Source organism: Aquarana catesbeiana, linkage group LG01 (genome assembly GCF_042186555.1).
Source record: "Aquarana catesbeiana isolate 2022-GZ linkage group LG01, ASM4218655v1, whole genome shotgun sequence".
Taxonomy (NCBI): Eukaryota; Metazoa; Chordata; class Amphibia; order Anura; family Ranidae; genus Aquarana; species Aquarana catesbeiana.
In genome coordinates, this window is record NC_133324.1 from 641523076 (window position 1) to 641546218 (window position 23143).

The following is a 23143-nucleotide window of genomic DNA, read 5'->3' on the forward strand; positions in this document are numbered from 1 at the left end:
GTGTGGGGATAGTGTTCTTTGGGAGATGTGATGTGTTGGGTTTGCGCCAGACATAGCGTTTTCTTTGGCCAAAAAGTTCAATTTTAGTCTCATCAGACCAGAGCACCTTCCTCCATACATTTTGGGAGTCTCCCACATGCCTTTTCGCAAACTCAAAACGTGCCATTTTGTGTTTTACTGAAAGTAATGGCTTTCTTCTGACCACTCTGCCATAAAGCCGAACTCTATGGAGCGTACGGCTTATTGTCGTCCTTCAGTGGGGACGGAAAGTATTCAGACCCCCTTAAAATTTTCACTCTTTGTTATATTGCAGCCATTTTCTAAAATCATTTTTTTCCTCAATGTACACACAGCACCCCATATTGACAGAAAAACACCTAATTGTTGACATTTTTGCAGATTTATTAAAAAAGAAAAACTGAAATATCACATGGTCCTAAGTATTCAGACCCTTTGTTATGACACTCCTATATTTAACTCAGGTGCTATCCATTTCTTCTGATCTTCCTTAAGATGGTTCTACACCTTCATTTGAGTCCAGCTGTGTTTGATTATACTGATTGGACTTGATTAGGAAAGCCACACACCTGTCTATATAAGACCTTACAGCAAACAGTGCATGTCAGAGCAAATGAGAATCATGAGGTCAAAGGAACTGCCTGAAGAGCACAAAGACAGAAATGTGGCAAAGCACAGATCTGGCCAAGGTTACAAAAAAATTTCTGCTGCACTTAAGGTTCCTAAGAGCACAGTGGCCTCCATAATCCTTAAATGGAAGACGTTTGGGACGACCAGAACCCTTCCTAGAGCTGGCCGTCCGGCCAACCTTAGTTATCGGGGGAGAAGAGCCTTGGTGAGAGAGGTAAAGAAGAACCCAAAGATCAATGTGGCTGAGCTCCAGAGATGCAGTCGGGAGATGGGAGAAAGTTGTAGAAAGTCAACCATCACTGCAGCCCTCCACCAGTCGGGGCTTTATGGCAGAGTTACCCGACGGAAACCTATCCTCAATGCAAGACAGATGAAAGCCCGCATGGCGTTTGCTAAAAAACACCTGAAGGACTCCAAGATGGTGAGAAATAAGATTCTTTGGTCTGATGAGACCAAGATAGAACTTTTTGGCATTGATTATAAGCGGTATGTTTGGAGAAAACTAAGCAGTGCTCATCACCTGTCCAATACAGTCCTAACAGTGAAGCATGGTAGTGGCAGCATCATGCTGTGGGGGTATTTTTCAGCTGCAGGGACAGGATGACTGGTTGCAATCGAGGGAAAGATGAATGCAGCCAAGTACAGGGATATCCTGGATGAAAACCTTCTCCAGAGTGCTCAGGACCTCAGACTGGGCCGAAGGTTTAACCTCCAACAAGACAATGACCCTAAGCACACAGCTAAAATAATGAAGGAGTGGCTTCACAACAACTCCACGACTGTTCTTGAATGGCCCAGCCAGAGCCCTGACTTAAACCCAATTGAGCATCTCTGGAGAGACCTAAAAATAGCTGTCCACCAACGTATACCATCCAACCTGACAGAACTGGAGAGGATCTGCAATGAGGAATGGCAGAGGATCCCCAAATCCAGGTGTGAAAAACTTGTTGCATCTTTCCCAAAAAGACTCACGGCTGTATTAGATCAAAAGAGTGCTTCTACTAAATACTGAGCAAAGGGTCTGAATACTTAAGACCATGTGATATTTCAGTTTTTCTTCTTAAATAAATCTGCAAAAAGTCAACAATTTTGTGTTTTTCTGTCAATATGGGGTGCTGTGTGTACATTAATGATGAAAAAAAATGAACTTAAATGATTTTAGCAAATGGCTGCAATATAACAAAGAGTGAAAAATATAAGGGGGTCTGAATACTTTCCGTCCCCACTGTATGTACAGGTACTCCAGTCTCTGCTGTGGAACTCTGCAGCTCCTCCACGGTTACCTTAGCTCTCTATGCTGCCTCTCTGATTACTGCCCTCTTAGGCATCAATACACTTAGATTGCACACAGGTGGACATCATTTCACTAATTATGTGACTTCTGAAGGTAATTGTTTGCACCAGAGCTTTTTTATGGGCTTCATAACAAAGGGGCTGAATACATACGCATAGGGATGAGCCGAACACCCCCTGTTCGGTTCACACCAGAACTTGCGAACAGGCAAAAATTAGTTTGAACATGCGAACACCGTTAAAGTCTATGGGACACGAACATGAATAATCAAAAGTGCTAATTTTAAAGGCTTATATGCAAGTTATTGTCATAAAAAGTGTTTGGGGACCCGGGTTCCTGCCCCAGGGGACATGGATCAATGCAAAAAAAAGTTTTAAAAACGGCCGTTTTTTCGGGAGCAGTGATTTTAACCACTTCAATACCAGGCACTTAAAGCGTGAGTCCGGCGACCAATCTTTTTTTTTTTTTTTTTTAGGTCATTGAGACACTTTGCTAACCCCAAAATAATACTCACAGTTTGGGTGTAATATTTCTTCTTCTGTCTGTTTTCGTACTGAAGAATAACTTAAAAAATGTGATGCTGGCGGTTTGTTTCTATCTTGCTTGTGGGCATGTGAAGTCCACAAGCATTGATTTCCTGGATGCGGTGAATGCTGTTCATTCACAGCTTGTTCACACGCATGATCATCGTCTCGCACTGAATCTTGGGAAGCCTGACACTAAGAACCCAGGAGACAGTGCGGCTCTGGGGAAAGGCAATAAACATGCCTACGCCCATGGGAGGAGAGACAGGAAGTACCACAATAAAGTACAATAAAAAGGTAATTACAGTGCTAAAAAAAAAATTTGTGCGGCATTTAAACATCTGTGCAATTAACTGAAGGGGGTAAGATTAGGTTAAAAATTTGAGTGGAACCCTGCTTTACACACCTTCCCGCCCAGGCCAATTTTCAGCTTTCAGCGCTGTCGCAATTTGAATGACAATTGCGCAGTAATGCTACACTGTACCCAAACAAATTTTTTTTATCATTTTGTTCCCACAAATAGTTTTCTTTTGTTGGTATTTGATCACCTCTGCGGTTTTTATTTTTTGCGCAACAAATAAAAAAAGACCGAAAATTTCGAAAAAAAACAAGTTTTTCTTTGTTTCTGTTAAAATTTTTTGTAAATAAGTACGTTTTCTTCTTCAATGACGGGCATTGATACGGCGGCACTGATGGGCACCGATGAGGTGGCGCTCATGGGCACTGATAAGCGGCACTTATAGGTGGCACTGATAAGCGGCACTTATAGGTGGCACTGATGGGTGGCACTCGTAGGTGGCACCGATGGGCACTCGTAGGCGGCACCGATGGGCACTCGTAGGCGGCACCGATGGGTATTTATGGGTGGCACTGACAGGTGGCACCGATGGGCAATGACAGGTGGCACTGAACACACTGATTGGTGGCACTGATAAAACTTATTGGTGGCATTGCTGGGCAGATCTGAAACATAATGGTGCCAGTCAGTGTCCATTTGTGGGCACTGATTGGCACAGATTGGGCACATGTGGACGGCCATGGGGTACATACCTGGCCATCCACATGTTGCCCCTTCCCTGGTGGTCCTAGTGGTGATCCCTGGTGGTCCAGTGTGGTGATCTGAGGGGGGGCTGCGCTGATAAACAATCGGCGCAGACCCCCCGTCTGTCAGACGCGAGTGAGGAAAAGCCGATCAACGGCTCTTCCTATTGACAGCGTGATCAGCCGTGATTGGACACGGCTGATCACGTGGTAAAGAGCCTCCGCCGGAGGCTCTTTACCAAGATCGGTGGAGCGGTGTGTCAGGCTGACACACCGCTCCACCGATCGACTTGATGCGCGCTGTATATGACGCCCAGTCAGGAGTGGTTAATAATGCTTAAAGTGAAACAATAAAAGTGTAACATCCCTTTAAATTTCGTACCTGGGGGGTGTCTATAGTATGCCTGTAAAGGGGCGCATGTTTCCCGTGTTTAGAACAGTCTGACAGCAAAATTAAATTTCAAAGGGGGAAAAAAGTCATTTAAAAATACTCGCGGTTATTTAATGAATTGCCGGTCCGACAATACACATAAAAGTTCATTGATAAAAACGGCATGGCAATTCCCCACAGGGGAACCCCGAACCAAAATTTCAAAAAAAAAAAATGACGTGGGTGGTCCCCCTAAATTCCATACCAGCCCCTTCAGGTCTGGTATGGATATTAAGGGGAACCCCGGACAAAATTAAAAAAAAAAAAAATGGTGTGGGGTCCCCCTCAAAAGCTATACCAGACCCTTCAGGTCTGGTATGAATTTTAAGGGAACCCCGCACCAAAATTTTAAAAAAATGGCGTGGAGTCCCCCCAAAAATCCATACCAGACCCTTATCCGTGCACGCAGGAAAAGAGGGAGGGACGAGAGAGCACCCCCCCCCCCCCCGATCCGTACCAGGCCACATGCCCTCAACATTGGGAGGGTGCTTTGGGGTAGCCCCCCAAAACACCTTGTCCCCATGTTGATGGGGACAAGGGCCTTATCCCCACAACCCTTGCCCTGTGGTTGTGGGGGTCTGCTGGCGGGGGGCTTATCGGAATCTGGAAGCTCCCTTTAACCACTTCAGCCCCGGAAGGATTTACCCCCTTCCTGACCAGAGCACTTTTTACAATTTGGCACTGCGTCGCTTTAACTGCTAATTGCGCGGTCATGCAATGCTGTAACCAAACGAAATTTGCGTCCTTTTCTTCCCACAAATAGAGCTTTCTTTTGATGGTATTTGATCACCTCTGCCGTTTTTATTTTTTGCGCTATACACGGAAAAAGACCGAAAATTTTGAAAAAAAATGATATTTTCTACTTTTTGTTCTAAAAAAAATCCAATAAACTCAATTTTAGTCATACATTTAGGCCAAAATGTATTTGGCCACATGTCTTTGGTAAAAAAAATGTCAATAATTTATTGGTTTGCGCAAAAGTTATAGCGCCTACAAACTAGGGTACATTTTCTGGAATTTACACAGCCTTTAATTTATGACTGCCTATGTCGTTTCTTGAGGTGCTAAAATGGCAGGGCAGTACAAAACCCCCACAAATGACCCCATTTTGGAAAGTAGACACCCCAAGGAAATTGCTGAGAGGCATTTTGAGCCCATTGAATATTCATTTTTTTTGTCCCAAGTGATTGAATAATGACAAAAAAAAAAAAAAAATTACAAAAAGTTGTCACTAAATGATATATTGCTCACACAGGCCATGGGCATATGTGGAATTGCACCCCAAAATACATTTAGCTGCTTCTCCTGAGTATGGGGATACCACATGTGTGGGACTTTTTGGGAGCCTAGCCGCATACGGGGCCCCGAAAACCAATCACTGCCTTCAGGATTTCTAAGGGCGTACATTTTTGATTTTACTCCTCACTACCTATCACAGTTTTGAAGGCCATAAAATGCCCAGATGGCACAAACCCCCCCCCAAATGACCCCATTTTGGAAAGTAGACACCCCAAGCTATTTGCTGAGAGGCATGTTGAGTCCATGGAATATTTTATATTTTGACACAAGTTGCGGGAAAGTGACAATTTATTTTTTATTTTTTATTTTTTTTGCACAAAGTTGTCACTAAATTATATATTGCTCACACAGGTCATGGGCATATGTGGAATTGCACCCCAAAATACATTCTGCTGCTTCTCTTGAGTACGGGGATACCACATGTGTGGGACTTTTTAGGAGCCTAGCCGCGTACGGGACCCCGAAAACCAATCACCGCCTTCAGGATTTCTAAGGGTGTACATTTTTGATTTCACTCTTCACTGCCTATCACAGTTTCGGAGGTCATGGAATGCCCAGGTGGCACAAACCCCCCCCAAATGACCCCATTTTGGAAAGTAGACACCCCAAGCTATTTGCTGAGAGGCATGGTGAGTATTTTGCAGCTCTCATTTGTTTTTGAAAATGAAGAAAGACAAAAAAAAAAATTTTTTTTTTCTTTTTTTTAATTTTCAAAACTTTGTGACAAAAAGTGAGGTCTGCAAAATACTCACTATACCGCTCAGCAAATAGCTTTGGGTGTCTACTTTCCAAAATGGGGTCATTTGGGGGGGTTTTGTGCCACCTGGGCATTCCATGGCCTCCGAGACTGTGATAGGCAGTGAAGAGTGAAATCAAAAATTTACGCCCTTAGAAAGCCTGAAGGCGGTGCTTGGTTTTCGGGGTCCCATACGCGGCTAGGCTCCCAAAAAGTCTCACACATGTGGTATCCCCATACTCAGGAGAAGCAACAGAATGTATTTTGGGGTGTAATTTCACATATTCCCATGGCATGTTTGAGCAATATATCATTTAGTGACAACTTTGTGCAAAAAAAAAAAAAAAAAAATTTGTCTCTTTCCCGCAACTTGTGTCACAATATAAAATATTCCATGGACTCAACATGCCTCTCAGCAAATAGCTTGGGGTGTCTACTTTCCAAAATGGGGTCATTTGGGGGGGGTTTGAACTGTCCTGGCATTTTATGCACAACATTTAGAAGCTTATGTCACACATCACTCACTCTTCTAACCACTTGAAGACAAAGCCCTTTCTGACACTTTTTGATTACATGAAAAAATTATTTTTTTTTGCAAGAAAATTACTTTGAACCCCCACACATTATATATATTTTTAAAGCAAATGCCCTACAGATTAAAATGGTGGGTGTTTAATTTTTTTTTTTCACACAGTATTTGCCCAGCGATTTTTCAAACGCATTTTTTGGGGAAAAAACACACTTTTTTACATTTTAATGCACTAAAACACACTATATTGCCCAAATGTTTGATGAAATAAAAAAGATGATCTTAGGCCGAGTACATGGATACCAAACATGACATGCTTTACAATTGCGCACAAACGTGCAGTGGCAACAAAATAAATACATTTTTAAAAGCCTTTAAAAGCCTTTACAGGTTACCACTTTAGATTTACAGAGGAGGTCTACTGCTAAAATTACTGCCCTCGATCTGACCGTCGCGGTGATACCTCACATGCATGGTGCAATTGCTGTTTACATTTGACGCCAGACCGACGCTTGCGTTCGCCTTAGCGCGAGAGCAGGGGGGACAGGGGTGCTTTTTTTTTTTTTTTTCCTTTATTATTTTTTTGCATTTTTATCTTATTTTAAAACTGTTCCTTTCATTTTTTTTTTTTTTTTTTAATAATTTTTATTGTTATCTCAGGGAATGTAAATATCCCCTATGATAGCAATAGGTAGTGACAGGTACTCTTTTTTGAAAAAATTGGGGTCTATTAGACCCTAGATTTCTCCTCTGCCCTCAAAGCATCTGACCACACCAAGATCGGTGTGATAAAATGCTTCCCCAATTTCCCAATGGCGCTATTTACATCCGGCGAAATCTAAGTCATAAAATGCTCGTAGCTTCCGGTTTCTTAGGCCATAGAGATGTTTGGAGCCACTCTGGTCTCTGATCAGCTCTATGGTCAGCTGGCTGCATTCTCAGGTTCCCTGTTGAGACAGGAGAGCCAGAGAAAAACACGGAAGACGGTGGGGGGGCGCACTCTCTCCCACTGCTTGTAAGCAGTCTAGAGGCTAATTAGCCGCTAGGATTACTTTTACATGAAAGCCGACCGCTGGCTGAAAAGAATGATACCAAGATGATACCTAAACCTGCAAGCATCATTCTGGTATAACCACTCAAAGTCGTGAATGCTGTACCTGAAGACAAAAAAATGGTTAACAATAAAGCACAGTAAACGGTAAAGTATAAAAAATTGCATACCTGAAAAGCAAACATGATAAAACATAATAACAATAAAACATTGCAGAATAGAATACAGTAAAAAAGAGCAGAAGAATAGAGAGAGAGAGAATAGAGAGAGAACAATAAAACGACAACTATTATTTTTTATTTTATATTTTTGTTTGTGTTTTTTTTTTTTTTTTTTACACTTTTTTTGTAACTGTAACTTTTATAACTGTAACCGGTTCCAGGTTCGGGTCTCTCAAAATGCGATGGCATCTTGGGAGACCCTGTGAAAGTGTGCCTAGTCTGTGCAATGCTGTACCCTACGCTAATACTCAACTAGTGAATGGTAGCGTTCAAAACATTCACCAATGCAAAGACCAGGATTGTCAGGACAGGAGGGACAATAATAGCGGGTGTCACGCCTATATCCGCGTTTGCTGCAGACACATCTTTTTTGGGGGGTTCGTTGGGTAGGGGTACTCGGGAGGACATAAAAATGCCTCTCATGCAGCCGACTGCATTTGGTTGGGGATGTGAATGGGGGAAGTACGGGCGCTGCAGAAGTGGTGGGTTCCCAATTAGGATTGGCGAATGCAGCAGGAAGGGCACTATGGGCACAACGGGCCTGTGTTTGTCTTCTTGGTGGCAGCGGGACACTATTTGTGCTTGCCACCTCACCAGCTTGAACTGCACTTATGGGACTCGCCACGTCACCAAGTGTTACTGCAGTGCTGGTTTGACTACGACCGGGGTGTACTAGGCCGCTGGCGCTTGCCAGTTCACCAAAACGCTACCAAAAAAACTGTTAACGATCGCAGGGATCAGGCCTGACTCTGCGAACGCTGCAGTTATGCGTTTAGTGTTTTGTAAGTGACAGTGATCGATCGATACTGCACTTGGGTGGACTGGGCTGGGCCGGGCGGAGGGGCAAAACGCAGGTGCTAGCAGGTATCTGGGCTGATCCCACTAACACTGCGTTTTTGGGAACCCTAAACTGCTGGGGACGCCAGTATAGATCTGATCGGATCAGATCAGATATTGATCAGTTCAGATACTATACCACTAAGGGAGGTGTACGGTGCGTGGGTGTTAGCGCTACTGGCACTAACCTGACGCTGCCTGGGGCTGGCGCTTGCCAGTTCACCAAAACGCTACCAAAAAAACTGTTAACGATCGCAGGGATCAGGCCTGACTCTGCGAACGCTGCAGTTATGCGTTTAGTGTTTTGTAAGTGACAGTGATCAATCGATACTGCACTTGGGTGGGCCGGGCGGAGGGACAAAACGCAGGTGCTAGCAGGTATCTGGGCTGATCCCGCTAACACTGCGTTTTTTGGAATCCTAAACTGCTGGGGACGCTAGTATAGATCTGATCGGATCAGATATTGATGCGTTCAGATACTATACCACTAAGGGAAGTGTACGGTGCGTGGGTGTTAGCGCTACTGGCACTAACCTGACGCTGCCTGGGGCTGGTGCTTGCCATTTCACCAAAACGCTACCAAAAAAACTGTTAGCGATCGCAGGGATCAGGCCTGACTCTGCGAACGCTGCAGTTATGCGTTTAGTGTTTTGTAAGTGACAGTGATCGATCGATACTGCACTTGGGTGGGCTGGGCTGGGCTGGGCCGGGCGGAGGGGCAAAACGCAGGTGCTAGCAGGTATCTGGGCTGATCCCGCTAACACTGCGTTTTTGGGAATCCTAAACTGCTGGGGACGCTAGTATAGATCTGATCGGATCAGATATTGATGCGTTCAGATACTATACCACTAAGGGAGGTGTACGGTGCGTGGGTGTTAGCGCTACTGGCACTAACCTGACGCTGCCTGGGGCTGGTGCTTGCCATTTCACCAAAACGCTACCAAAAAAAACTGTTAGCGATCGCAGGGATCAGGCCTGACTCTGCGAACGCTGCAGTTATGCGTTTAGTGTTTTGTAAGTGACAGTGATCGATGGATACTGCACTTGGGTGGGCTGGGCCGAGCCGGGCGGAGGGGCAAAATGCAGGTGCTAGCAGGTATCTGGGCTGATCCCGCTAACACTGTGTTTTTGGGAACCCTAAACTGCTGGGGACGCTAGTATAGATCTGATCGGATCAGATATTGATCTGTACAGATACTATACCGCTAAGGGAGGCGTATGCTGCGTGCGTGAGTGTTAGCGGTACTGGCGCTAATCTGACGCTGCCTGGGGCGACGCATATCACCGCCGGGCGATCAGGGGGCTAAATCTTTATTCGGTAATAAACGGCGGGTGCCCTGACACTATAAAAAATAAACAAACTAACCAGCGTCACCCGTAACGGTTATACAGTGATCAGTGGTGAAAGGGTTAACTAGGGGGCAATCAAGGGGTTAAAACATTTATTCGGTAGTATATGGGGGTCCCTGTCGCTATAAAACGCTGACGGCGAACCTAAATATTTACCTTACTAACTAGCGACACCAGCGACACTAATACAGCGATCAGAAAAATGATCGCTTAGCGACACTGGTGACAGGGGGTGATCAAGGGGTTAAAACTTTATTAGGGGGGGTTAGGGGGGTATCCTAGACCTAAAGGGGGCCTAACACTCACTGCCCTAACACTGTAACTGTCACAAACTGACACCAATACAGTAATCAGAAAAAAAAAAAAAAAAACCTGCTTGGTGTCAGTTTGTGACAGGGGGGGGGTGATTGGGGGGCGATCGGGGGGGGGATCGGGGTGTTTTGTGTGCCTGGCATGTTCTACTGTGTGTGTAGTGTGTTGGTGCACTCACATTGCAGTTTTCTCTCCTTGGCCCGGAACGGAAAATACCGAGCCGAGGAGAGATGACATCATTTCCTCTGCCTCTGTGTACAATACAGAGGCAGGGAAATGATCCCATTGGCTGGGAGCGATCGCGAGGGGGGGGCCACGAATGGATGGCCTCCCCCTCACCACCGATCGCCGTGGGAGATTTGCCGACCGCCCACCCGCGGGCAGGCAAGGACGTACCTGTAAGTCCTTTTGCCTACCCGTGCCATTCTGCTGACGTATATAGTCGTGCGGCGGTCGGCAAGTGGTTAACAAGGGGATCCCCAGATCCCGGCCCTCCCCCTGTGTGAAATGGTAAGGGGGTACACCATTTCACAAAAAAAGTGTCAAAAATGTTAAAAATGACAAAAGACAGTTTTTGACAATTCCTTTATTTAAATGCGTCTTCTTTCTTCTATCTTCTATCTTCCTTTGGTTTCTTACTCCATCTTCTTCTTCTGGTTCTTCCTCCGGTGTTCTCGTCCGGCATCTTCCTCCGCGGCGTCTGCTTATCTTCTTCTCCTCGGGCCGCTCCGCATCCATGATGGCATGGAGGGAGGTTCCCGCTGTGTGACGCTTCTCCTCTTCTGACGGTTCTTAAATAATGGGGGGGCAGGGCCACCCGGTGACCCCGCCCCTGCTGACGCACCGGACTTGACGCACTACCCTGTGGCATTCCCCGTGACGTCAGAAGGGGGCGGGGTTATGTAACAGGTGACCCCGCCCCCTCCGACGTCACAGGGGATGCCACAGGGAAGTCCCCATCAAGTCCCCTTGCGTCAAACCACTCCGTTATTTAACCACTTCAGCACCGGGCCATAGACATATGACGTCCACAGATGGGATCTCCCATCCTGGGTGGACGTTATATGACGGCCTGGGATTCCCGGCTGTTTAGGGGGCACGCGCATGCCCGCCGCGTTGCTCGGGACCCGGTGCGTGTGCCCGGCTGCCGCGATGTCCGCCGGCCACCCACGATTGCCCGTTAACCGGGCCGGACCGTGGATCTGTGTGTGTAGACACACAGAACCACGTCCTGTCAGTTGTGAGGAGAGCGATCTGTGTTCCCAGTACAGCGGAACACTGATCGGTCTCCTCCCCTTGTACGTCCCCGCCCCCTACAGTTAGAATCATTCCCTAGGAAACATATTTAACCCCTTGTGTCCCCCTAGTGTTTAACCCCTTCACTGCCTGTCACATTTACACAGTAATCAATGCAATTTTATAGCATTGATCGCTGTATAAATGTGAATGGTCCCAAAAATGTGTCAAAAGTGTCCGATGTGTCCGCCATAATGTCGCAGTCACGAAAAAAAATCACGATCGCCGCTATTACTAGTAAAAAATAAATTTTTTTTTTTTTAAAATGCCATAAATCTATCCCGTATTTTGTAGACGCTATAACTTTTGCGCAATCCAATCAATATACGCTTATTGCAATTTTTTTTACCAAAAATATGTAGAAGAATACGTATTGGCCGAAACTGAGGAAAAAATTTGTTTTTTTAAAAAAAAATTGGGATATTTATTATAGCAAAAAGTAAAAAATATTGTGTTTTTTTTTTTCAAAATTGTCGCTCTTCTTTTGTTTATAGCGCAAAAAATAAAAACCGCAGAGGTGATCAAATACCACCAAAAGAAAGCTCTATTTGTGGGGAAAAAAGACGTCAATTTTTTTTGGGTACAACGTCGCACGACTGCGCAATTGTCGTTTAAAGTGCAACAGCGCTGAAAACTAAAGATTGGCCTGGGAAGGAAGGGGGTGAAAATGCCCTGTATTGAACCGGTTAAGAACCGTCAGAAGAGGAGAAGCGCCACACAGCGGGAGCCTCCCTCCATGCCATCATGGATGCGGAGCGGCCCCAGGAGAAGAAGGGAAGAAGACACCGACGCCGAGAAGGAAGATACCGGACAAGAACACCGGAGGAAGAAACCGAAAGAAGATAGGAGAAAGAAGAAGCATTTAAATAAAGGAATTGTCAAAAACTGTCTCTTGTCATTTTTAACGTTTTTGACAGTTTTTTTTGTGACATGGTAGGGGTACTTACCATTTCACATAGGGGGGAGGGCCGGGATCTGGGGGTCCCCTTGTTAAAGGGGGCTTCCAGATTCCGATAAGCCCCCCGCCCGCAGACCCCCACAACCACCGGGCAAGGGTTGTGGGGATGAGGCCCTTTTCCTCAACATGGGGACAAGGTGTTTTGGGGGGCTACCCCAAAGCACCCTCCGAATGTTGAGGGCATGTGGCCTGGTACGGTTCACGGCGCTATATAAGTACCTGAAATAAATAAACTAAAGCCTGTAATGTAACAAAATGGTTAAAAAGCCAAGGGGGTGAATACTTTTGCAAGGCACAGTAAATATTAGGCTGCCATAGTTTTAAGATTTTGTCATGGGATATTTCTGACCAGGTCACACTGTACAAAACCCACTTTGTTGGTGATTGCTGTCAGCTGCAGCTCTGCTATTGCTCAACTGGAAATCAACATTTTCTGTGCAAAGAAACATTATCTGGACAGTATGGAATGGTGACAGTTAAGGGTTTCCAGTTGTTTGCACATATACATTATAAGGCTTCATACATGGTGATGTTTGAGGTTGCTTTCACTATAACACATCTGTTTTTATTATGTTTATATACTGTACATATTTAATCATGTCTAATGAATACATCTATGTTTGTTTGTAGATTTGTCATCACTGAGTTTTCTAGAGCTACCACATGTACACTTGTTTGTGCCCTAAGCAAAAAAGCATCCCATAATGCCAATGTTTTGCCCTGCTTCCTTTCAATCTGCTGTGGCTTGTCCACAAGTCTTCCTTTGACTCTTTACAGAGCCTGCAATAGTTCTTTATTCTGCCCAACTTCTTCCTCCGCATGGTGATTGAACTCTTTCTCTGTCAGCAGACTGCTGACACACTGTCACATTGTTAAAAATTGTTAAAAGGTTTGTCTGAAAACCTAGCACACTTCCGTGTTTCTCCCTTTCAGCTCTTTAAAGTAAAGTGATGGTGAGCTTCACCAGTAAGCTGCAAAAAGGAGCACATGTCACCACTGCTGCATTCTTTTCCATCTTATTCATTCCCTAGAGGCACTGCTTAGTATATCTTTTCTTCTGACGAAACAGGAAGGCCACACCATTCGTACAGTTGTGTTCTCACACTTTGTTTTATCTTGACTTGAGGGAGATGACAGGTGAAGGTTTGGTATGAAACCTGAACCTGCAGATTAAGGGGGGCCTCAGTTCATTGCAGCCACTCCACAGCATTAATATTTTGGCCTATCTTAACCTTTAATATGCTATTTTCAGTCACTTTTCTGTACACGATTAGGCCACATTTTTACCTGCCTGTATACGTTAACCCCTTACTAAATTGTAGGCATTTATTGTATGCTAACCTTGAACAGTGTAGCTTGCTTGTACTATGCTTTAACACATTGTGTCCCCTTTTATTCACTGTACATTAAAGTGTCACTAAAGACAATTTTTGGAGTAAGGGAGGATTATAACGTTTTTTTTTTTTTTTTTTTTTTCTTTTTTGAGGGAATCCTGTGGTGTCCCTATTGGAAGATTTCCCCTCTATTAATGTTCTGATGTCAGCCCCAAATTTTGGATATTTTTATACTTTCAATGATTCTTCTGGTCTAGGGTGTCATTGTCCAAGTTATTGTGGCAGAACAGTTACACGGATTTTACTGTAACCTCTAGGGCTCAAACTCGAAGACCCCATAAACACTATTAGATTTTCTGCAGATTTCTGTCTTCGGATTTACCAAAACCCATATAATATGAGGTCAAACCTTAAGAGTTTCAATTTATATGCAATCAGGCAGGCCCTTGCACTACATGGTTTTGGTAAATCTTAAGACAAAAGTCTGCAAAAAATCTAATAGTGTGTATGGGGCTAAAGGGGGCACCCACTTAATCTTGGATCTGTAAGCTCTGAATGTCTTCATTTCAGCCAAGAACGTTCACATGGAAGCTACCAGGTCTGTGACGGCCTCACTTCACCAGGGAGACTTTCAGATTTCTGTGGACATCAAGGATGCATACCTGCATGTCTTTCTAGCACATTGTTTCCTATGTCTTGCTGTGGGTCCCTCAACACTGCGGTTTTGTGGCCCTGCCCTTCAGCTTCTCATTTGCACTCCGTTGTTCATCAAGGTGCTGGCACTGTATTAGACCTAGTTGCATTCCCTTTGTTGGATACTTAGACGACATCCTTCTTATGGAACAGTTGGCGTGGACTTTGTTGGATGATTTGCCTTTACTGTCACGTCAGCAGACATTTCAGCTGTTAGGGTGGATCCTGAACCTTTAGAAATCTTCACTAGAATTAACTAATTGTTTAGAGTGCCTGGATCTAGTCCTAAAGACATCTCAGACCAGAGTGTTTCAAGACAGTCCCATTTGAAAAGTTTCATGCTACACCTCTACAATGCAACATTCTGTTGTCTTGGAACAAATCAGCCAGGACTCTAGAAAAAACGATTAATTTGGCACGGAGGACACGTTTGTCTCTGGCTTGGTGGTTCAGGAATCCTTCTGGGGGGGTGGGGGGGAGTCTTTTCTTCCAATTTTACAAAATCCTAACGATGGAAGCCAGCCTGTCAGGCTGGGAAAGAATCCTTGACACCCCGTCAGTCTAGTCTCATCTTCTGAACATCTCAGAGCTTTTGGCAGTTTGACTCTGCAGCATTGGACCGTCCTGCTGGAAGGTCATCTGATCCAGATTCAGTCAGACAACATGACATCAGTGGCGTACATCAACCATCAGGGAGGGACCAGAAGTATTGCTGCAACAAGAGAGATAGATTGGATCCCGTCCTAGGCAGAACTTTGTGTTCCAGTCTTGTCCGCTGTGTACATCCCATCTATAGACAATTGGCAGCTAGACTTTTTTGGCGCCATAACCCAAGGGACTAGTCCCTACACCCAGAAGTGTTTCAAGACCCATGTCACAGGTGGGTGACATAGAATGTGAACCTGTTGGCCTGCAAGTTCAACAACACATTGGATAGGTTCATCTCTAGGTACAGGGATCCACTAATGGGTGCTCTGGTGACTCTGAGGGATCAGTATATCCTAATCCCGTGCCTTTCCTCCCCTGAAACTTTGAAGGATCGAGATGTAGGGCATTCCAGTGATCCTCAGTGCTTTGAACAGGCCCAGGCCAACCTGCTAAAGACCCCTGGTGGACACTCTGTGACTTCTGCTAGATCATTAAGATTTTCTATCTCAAAGACCAACTTACAAATCTGCCTCATATAGGCTGGCTTTAACAGTATGGCTGTTAAAACCCAGAATTTGAGAGAGAGTTATTTCTGGATCTCTGATTCCTATGCTACTAAAAGTTAATAAGGCTCCTTTATGCAAGCTCTATCTTTGGACATGGAAGATTTACAGTACTTCACATGGTGTGAGTCTTGGAGCTCATGGAACAAATCCTCTCCTTTCTGAAGATGGGTCTGGACAATTGTTTGGCTTTCAGCGCTGTCAATAGCTACGTGCCCTTTATATTTTGTTTAGAGACTGTTGGCCTCTGACTTCTTGATTAACAACTTGTACAGAGAGTCTTCCATACAGCTCCCCCTGTTTATTCCCTTTTGACTTTGTGGGATCTAAACCTATTTTTTTTTGGACTTCAGAACTGACATATGAACCCATTAGAGACATTCCTTTTTGATCCCACGCGTCAGGTAGTATTCCCTGTAGCCATCACCTCCTGTGAGTCGAGAGTGTGAAGTAGAGGCTTTATTCTTCAAGAAACCCCTGCTGGTTATCATGGGGACAAGGTGGTATTGAGGCAAAGAACTTCCTTCTTGCCTGAGGTAGTTTCTGCCTTCATCTCAAGCAGCAAATCGCTTTCATCCCTCTGTCTCCAGTTCACCAAAAGAAGAAAATATATATTTTTGTCTGGATGTGATGCAGACTGTGAGAGCCTGCTTAACCACTGCTTCTTTCAGAAAGACAGATTCCCTTTTTGTTTTAATGTATGGTCCCAATAAGGGTGCACTGGCTTCTTATTCCACCATCTCTAAGTGGCTTAGACTGACCATCATCCAGTTTTATGGTCTCAAAGATCAGATTCCACCTTTTTTCTTTTCAAGGTGCACTGCACCAAATCTGCTCATCCTTCTTGGCATCAAGCAGCTATTTCCTGTATTTGCTGCCACCTGGTTTTTTGTTCACCCGTTCTCAAGTTCTACGATATAGATGTTTCAGCGCCCTCTGATGCCAGTTTGACATAAGTCCCTCAGGCAACTCTTTTCCCCTACATGCAGTGCCCAGTTCTACTATAAATTATAATAAAGCCCAGCACTAAACGAGCTCACAAATGAGCACTTATTTGTTGTTGACTATCCCTGAGTTGGATTGCTTTTTTTTTTCCTTGGATGACAAGTTCTCTTTATAAAAACCTCCTGATGTCTCACCTGCCCTCTAGTGAAGCTAATGGTCTGCAGAGTTTTTAGTAGGAAGGGTGGGTCAGTGAACGGATGTTCACTTATCTCCTTACCCTTTACCAAGTGGCACCCACCATGCTGGTCCTAAGTCCGCTAATAGGAGCGCGGAGCCTGGCAAACAAAGTGGCAGCTTGTTGTGAGGGCAGTGTTCCTGGAGTGTGTGGAAGCAATCCAGTACATAGCTTTCATCTGACATCTGATTTGGCTTGCCAGTTTTATACGGCGGTAGCAATGAAAGGGTTAATGGACTTGAAGAAAAGGATTTTACGGTGCAGGCAAAAATTTTTATGTTAATCGTATAGTACAAGACACACAGCTTGTATTCATAGATCATGTTTTTTTTTCAGAAAACTTTGAGGTGATTTGACACTGGCAAAAAAAAAACTTGCTAGGGCTGCCCCATAGAGTGCCCCATATAGTTCTGTCTGCTACTCTTTTTACTACTACTACTTCTCATTGAAAAAGTTTCATTTCTAGGCATCTGGACTCCCGAGTATACCAAACTTGTCCAGAATTCGTCCTCATTATAAAGGGGCATCCCCACTTTTAGGAGGGGAGAGGAAATCTGTTGGCCTTTGCACTAGTGTTGATTTAAGATGCCAGTGTGTCATTTCAAAGGGGCTCAAAATAGTTTCTGTAGAAGCTCCCTACTTTTTGTCTTCCAATCTGCCAGCTTCAGTTCAAAAGAGAGACCCAAATCCCTCACACCAACACTTTCTGGTTTTGTTGTGGGAGACCAACACTTCTAGTTTGTAGCATTACCATGTAGGCTGCCCTCTGCACCCCAAGTTCTTCTACAAAACCAGGGAATTCACAGGTTTCCTGAAAAAGTTGTTACTGAAGAACTCAGCCACAAACTTGTCTGCCAACTTCTCCAACCTTTGGCTGGATAATCAATTTTTCTAAATCTGCTCTCCAAGCCTCATGCTGTCCGGAGTACTTGGGGATAATTTTGGACACAGCCAACCCAGAAATTTTCTTCCATAGAAGGTTGCCTTCCTAAGGTCCCACATCAGGACCTTCAGGTCAAACTGGCAACCTTCAGTTTGCTTCTATGAAGGTTCTGGGCTTGATGGTAGCCTCTGAGGTCCTTTTGCCCAGTTTCACTCTAGACTTCTTCAATCCAGCATACTCTCCACATGGAACAAGCAAATACAATCCTTGGATCTACCCAGTGCTTCTATAAAACCCGAAAAAGCTCTTCCTGACATGGTGGCTCTCCAATCCAGCCCTAGAATTGGGAAAGCCGTTCTTCACATACCTTGGGAAATGGTGACAATTGATGCCAGTCATACAGACTGGGGCAGAGTTTACAGTTCCCTGACTGATCAGGGGACTTGGTCCCTACAGGAGTCAAAACTTTCCATCAACATTCTGGGACTAAGAGTCATCAGATTATCTGCTCAACAACAGACCTCCCTTCTGCAAAGTTACCCAGTCAGGGTACAGTCAGACAAAGCCACTGCAGAGGCCTCCATAAATCATTGGAGGGGCACCAGATGTCAAACTGCCCTAAATAAAACAAAAGGGCAAAAACTCACATTTCAACTCTCTCAACCATCCACATCCCTGAGGTGGATGATTGCCAGGCGGATTCCCAGAGCCGTCAACATCTAGTCCCAGGGGAGTGATCTCTGCACCCAGAGATCTTTCAAAATCTGTCAAAGGTGGGCGTAACCAGATGTGGACATCTGGCCTCCAAGTTCAATAACAAGCAGGACAAAGCCATATCCAAGACACAGCAGTAGATACTACGGTGATTCCTTGCACTCCATTCAAGTTGGTTAATGCCTTTCCTCTGGTGAAAATCTTCCCTTAAATTCTGCACATGATGGAGAAGAAAAGGTTTCGAATAATTTTCACTGCATCAAATTGGCACAGAAGAATGTAGTACACCGACGTACTTGGACTTCTGGCAGGTAAGCCCTGGCCTCTTCCAAACACACCAAAGGCCCCCTAATCCATTCTGCTTCTCAGTGGCTTTAACAGCATCGCACATGGAAGGCATACTTTACCTGGTGTGAGAATAATAAGTTGAGTGATAATACTCTTTTATTTTGCCATTTCTTCAGTCTGATCTTGACCAGCATATGACTCTAAGTAACCTTAAAGGGAGGTCTTTGCTTTATCCATTTTATTCCAGAAACCTATTGTCTTTCAATCCCCCCTTATCAAGTCCCTGAGGGGAGGAAGGGTTTGCTCACCTAAATCACCCAATTGGACCTCCATTGTCGCTTTCAGATCTTAACCTTGTGCTCTCTGTACTCAGAGACCTCTCTTTAAACCAATTTGAGATAATTCATTAGTTAAAGGTTGCTTTCCTGTTAGCCACTACATCTGTTAGCAATGCTTATAAGTTGGTAGCTCTTTCCTGTAAATAACCCCTTTTTGTTTTGCACAAGGACAAATTGATTTTAAGACAAAATACTTTCTTCCTACCGAAGGTGATTTCTTCATTTCACCTTAATGAAAACATTGTTCTTCCTTCCCTTTGTCCTGCTTTAAAACATGACAAGAAAATTGCCCTAAATTGCATGGATGAGGGTCTACCAGACAGCCTGAGCCTCTATTTGCAAGACTAAGTCCTGCTTGTAAGCCCTCGTAGATGGCATTCTGTTTCCTCCTCCACGAAGTGGATCAGATAACTTATATCCAGCTCTCACACCCATAGGGACAGAGTTCCTCCTTTTACCTATCAGCGCCCATTCTACCAAGGCTGTTGGTGTCTCTTGAGCATCAAGCATCTGCTTCCCAGATTTGCAAGGCTACCACCTGGTCCTCTGTTCACATGTTCTACTAGGTGGATGTTCAGGCCTCAACTGATGTGAGTGATACTGGGTGGGTGTTCAGGCCTCGACTGATGCGAGCGATACTAGGTGGATTTTCAGGCCTCAGCTGTTATCTGAGGTTTTTTTTTTTTTTTTGTTTAGCTTTTCTAACCCTTTTTTCTTGTGAGCCTGTTGGTAGATCTGTTTGCTATGTTTTTGCCCACCCCTCCAGTTTATTGCTTGGGTTTGTTCCAGAGTCTGTTAATACAATCCCTTTACTATACGATTATAAAGCAGAGTTCCACCCGTTTTTTTAGTTTATTAAAAGTCAGCAGCTACAAAAAGCATAGCTGCTGACTTTTTTAATAAACCGACACTTAGCTACCCCATGGTCCAGCGATGTGGCCGCCCAGATGCTAGCTCCTCTCCCCCTCCTGCTCGGCGCCGTCATGGTAACTCTGGGCACCCGGCCGCGACAGCTTACGGCTTCACGGCCGGGCACGCACTGCGCATTTACGAGTCGCGCTGCGCTCTCCTATTGGCCAGCCGATCTTCTGGGACCTGAGTTGTCTCCCAGAAGATTGCTGGCAGGGAGGAGCCGCCTAGGCGGATGAAGATGGGAAGTGGGACAGGAAAAGAAAAAAAGGGTACAACCCCCCCCCAAAAAAAACATGCCAATTGTGGCATGTCAGGGGGTGAGGAGTGCTTAAAGTGGAAGTTTCACTTTTGGGTGGAACTCCACTTCAAGATAACAATTTTTCCTTGCCTGTAAATTCATTATTTTGGAGTGCAGTACAGATCACATGCCCCTCCCCTCTGTGTCTTGATCACTCCTTATTGCTTGCTTAAACTGGAGTCTTAAAGTGGATAGGTTATATAGAGCCCTTTTACTGTCACCCTTAAATATTTTTTTGCCAGTGTCCAATCACCTGAAGGTAACCTTGCATATAACTTTTGGTCTATGAATACTAGTCCTGTACTGCATTGGTCATCAACCCTGTCCTCAGGGCCCACTAACAGGCCAGGTTTGCAAGATAACTGAAATTCATCACAGGTGATATCATTTGCTGCTTAGTAATTGCAGTATTCTAGCCTTCATCTCCCCAAGGTAATACCAGGTAAAACCTGGCCTGTTAGTGGGCCCTGAGGACAGGGTTGATGACCACTGCTGTACTGTACTTTAAGATAAAGAATTTACAGGTAAGTCAAAATTCCTATGTTTAATGTCCAATATGAACGTCCCATTTACTGTTTATTAACTTTTTTTAGTTACCTTCCTATTTATTGTACATCAGACGACCTAAACAAAGTTTAGTAATATTTCATGAAAATTAGCATAGATGGGTAGAATAGGATTGTCACATATACTGGCAATGTAAATGGAGTGCAGCAAGTCCTATGATATTCTTCTGGGGCATTTCTCTGCATTGTGGCCATGTCATCAGTAGATTTTGGACAGATGCAACATGTCAATGTATTTATCTGAAGTAGACCTCACCTTTTAAACCTTTTAAGTTTCACTTAAAACCTTATACTACTCCCTTGCCAGTCACTGTATATTAACCTATAACGATACCATTACATTTTGCTATAAATTAATCCTTCACTGTGCCCTTACTATTTCCACCAAGGACCCTCCCCCAGATTTATATTAAGGGCCTGTGTCAACAGGCTTCTGTTCATGTTACAACTGTTTCTGTCCTAATTTAAGGCCATGGGAATTCAAAAGGAGCTTGAAGCAAGTCAAAATGTATCTGTCAATGAATTCTGAATAATCTCAGAAGTGACTCAAACTGATGTCAACAGCACACTGCATTTGCCCATGGACACAGGTCTTAGGTCTTATATCCTAAAGCACACATTCCATCTAACAGGATACCTGCTGAAATCACTGAAAACTCACAACATTCATCAAAAATGTGTTTAGTTGTGACATATGTATCTAAATCCGCAAAACGCCACCCCTGGCCTGTTTCCATTCACCATTCTGTATCTGTCTTCCTACTCTGGTTTAACAGTCACCAAATTGTTTACATAATCCCGATCTCCTATGCAGACACACTTGGTAGTCTTTTATTTCAGATCGCCTCCTCTTGATAAGTTGAATGCTTGAGTCTCTTTATAGCTTTAATTGCCTTTTTGCTGGCAGCATGTGTTCAATGTTATGAGTTTTGTTTGACATGGTAGTGTTTGATTTCTTGATCTGTAATTAATGTGATAAAGACGTTCTGTAATTATGCAATATTTGTTTTTGCATAGGAGCTTAGAGAGGTTCTTCAAGAACATGACTGGTCTTTTCATGAAGCACTCGAGGCATTGAAGTTGTTTGCTGAAGATGAACAAGGTAAAGTCTGCCACATTCACAGCTTTCCCAAATCACTTAAAAAAAAAAAAAAAAACTTTTTTTTTTTTTTTTCTTTTTAATGAAACAATAAAATACATACACTAATGTGGAGTATGCTGTCTACTAAAACATTTTCAATATTGCAAACTGATATTTTTCTTTAAGATTTTCTATAATGTACTATGTTTTTATATATTTTTGATATTTGAAAAATATTACTAAATATGCTGAGTTTCTTGTCAGGTTAGGGCTTAACCCTTGAAGTTCCAGAGATAAATACAGCAGTATTTCCTCCCATTGTCACCATTAATGGGGCACTTTTTCTTAAGTTGGGTATACATGTTTCAAAAATTGGCCAGTTCACGTGCAAATTGTGGTATGTGTGTATCCCTCTTTTCAACAGAAGCTGTTCTGTCGAACAGTCCTGCTAGAAAACCAGCTTTCGATCGCATGCAGCCAATGGCTGAAACACTAATCAGTGTATTTGACATAGCACAGTGGTGAAGATCCCTGCATTCACATTGTTTGTGTGGATGCAGGGATCTGAGATTTTTTTTTTTTTTTTTTCATTTTTCAACTCTCTGGTTGAATGAAAAAAACCTCTGCGTGTATACCTTGCTTTACACTGACACCAATGATGGGGCACTATTCCTTCCACTGACACAAACAATGAGGGACTTTTCTTCATGCTCATTCAAACCATGGAGCATTGTTCTTCAGTGGCAGAAAGTGTATTCCTTCTGCTGACACCAGCGACGAGGTGCTATTCCTCCCAGTGACAACTACGGCAGTAACTTTACTTTGTGTCACAGATACATTGTACTTGTGAGAATGCTTTTCAACAAAAAAATGCAACAGCTGGTTGATAATTAACTAATGAGAAACCAGCAACAATTACATGAAAATGCACCTTAACACCCATTGTTATGCATGTGCGTCATCATGCATGTATTTTACTAGCGAGTTATGGGACGGCCCTGGAATAGCAGACAGGTTTTGCCTTTACTGTTTAAAAAATCAAAGTGGACTTTAATTAGTCCTGTCAATTTAAAAAGGTGCTACTAACGACAACTTGTTATGTGCATAAAAAGACACCTG

General features: G+C 43.9%; 1 protein-coding gene across 1 annotated transcript in view; it reads left to right on the forward strand.

Moving 5' to 3' along the window:
* SMARCAD1 (SNF2 related chromatin remodeling ATPase with DExD box 1) overlaps nucleotides 1–23143 on the forward strand; it is a 193097-nt gene that overhangs the window by 65274 nt on the left and 104680 nt on the right. The window contains exon 8 of the mRNA XM_073601046.1: nucleotides 21961–22045. Within this exon, the coding sequence (XP_073457147.1) occupies nucleotides 21961–22045 (85 nt within the window). The remainder of the gene's footprint in view (nucleotides 1–21960; nucleotides 22046–23143) is intronic.